General features: G+C 46.3%; 1 protein-coding gene across 2 annotated transcripts in view; it reads left to right on the forward strand.

Moving 5' to 3' along the window:
• The window catches only part of Nlg3 (Neuroligin 3), a 5,761-nt gene that overhangs the window by 2,453 nt on the left and 2,345 nt on the right, over positions 1-963 (forward strand). For both annotated transcript variants that reach the window (XM_026811686.1, XM_026811685.1), the window contains exon 3: positions 541-671. In XM_026811686.1, the coding sequence (XP_026667487.1) occupies positions 541-671 (131 nt within the window). The remainder of the gene's footprint in view (positions 1-540; positions 672-963) is intronic.

Genomic DNA, 963 nt, shown 5'->3' on the forward strand with positions numbered 1-963 from the left:
TATTTATATAGCCCTTTGATAGAATCCTGGACAAACGCGACGTAAACCTGATCAAAGAATAAAACGAAAAACTAGTATTGAATCGACGTTGATCCAGCAGCCGCGGGTCGCATTAGTCTTTGACCGGGATCACTTTGTGAAGGAGTAATAGGGATAAGCGTGAATCGGACGCGGGAGTAAATCGGAGCGAGAAGTTCACGCAGTGCGGCTGGAACTACACCAGCAGCCGCAAGTAGAAAAGTCGATGGAAAGCTGGCCTAAAGTACGTGAACACAGTTCCACGGGGAACTTTCATCCGCGCTAACTAACGAAGTTCCCTTCTCTATAAGATTACCACGCGACAATAATTAATTACCCCGATGTTAATATGAAAGAGGCTCGCCGGTGAGGCCGGCCTTTTCGAATAGGTCGCACAGTTGCTTCCGACTAAAAGCCACCTTTCAGCTCTCTTTCACCCTTTGCGTCTACCCCGTCCTCCTCCTACTCCTCCTACTCCTTCTCGTGCTTCCTGCCCGACTGAGACTTCATCTATGTTTCCAGAGCTCAAGTCGAAGCTGAAGAACCACTACAGGGCGCACAGACTCTCGTTCTGGTTAAACCTAGTGCCTGACCTCCATAAACCGGGCTCCGACGATGTTCCTAGGTCGCATCACCTTCTTGACACTGAACAGGTATCGTTCACCTTAAAACTTCGTTTTTAATCCGTTTACACCGTTCGGACATTCGCATTTTCATAACAGAATATTAACCCTTTGCGGTCGTATATCTGCTCTCAGCCACCAAAGCCTTTTTACCGTTCCGGTCGTATGTCTGCTCTCAGCCATCACAGCAAGGAACTATACGAATCCCATACTGTATGTATTCATGTATCAGTTCACACTTTTTCTAAACAAACCTCAATGTCTAAAGAGCCTACCTCCGATAAGGAAGAAAGACTTAATGGAAAATTGCATATATTGTGAA

The sequence above is a fragment of the Ceratina calcarata genome, unplaced genomic scaffold (assembly GCF_001652005.2).
Source record: "Ceratina calcarata isolate Rehan_Ccalc_2016 unplaced genomic scaffold, ASM165200v1 scaffold233.2, whole genome shotgun sequence".
In the NCBI taxonomy this organism is placed as follows: domain Eukaryota; kingdom Metazoa; phylum Arthropoda; class Insecta; order Hymenoptera; family Apidae; genus Ceratina; species Ceratina calcarata.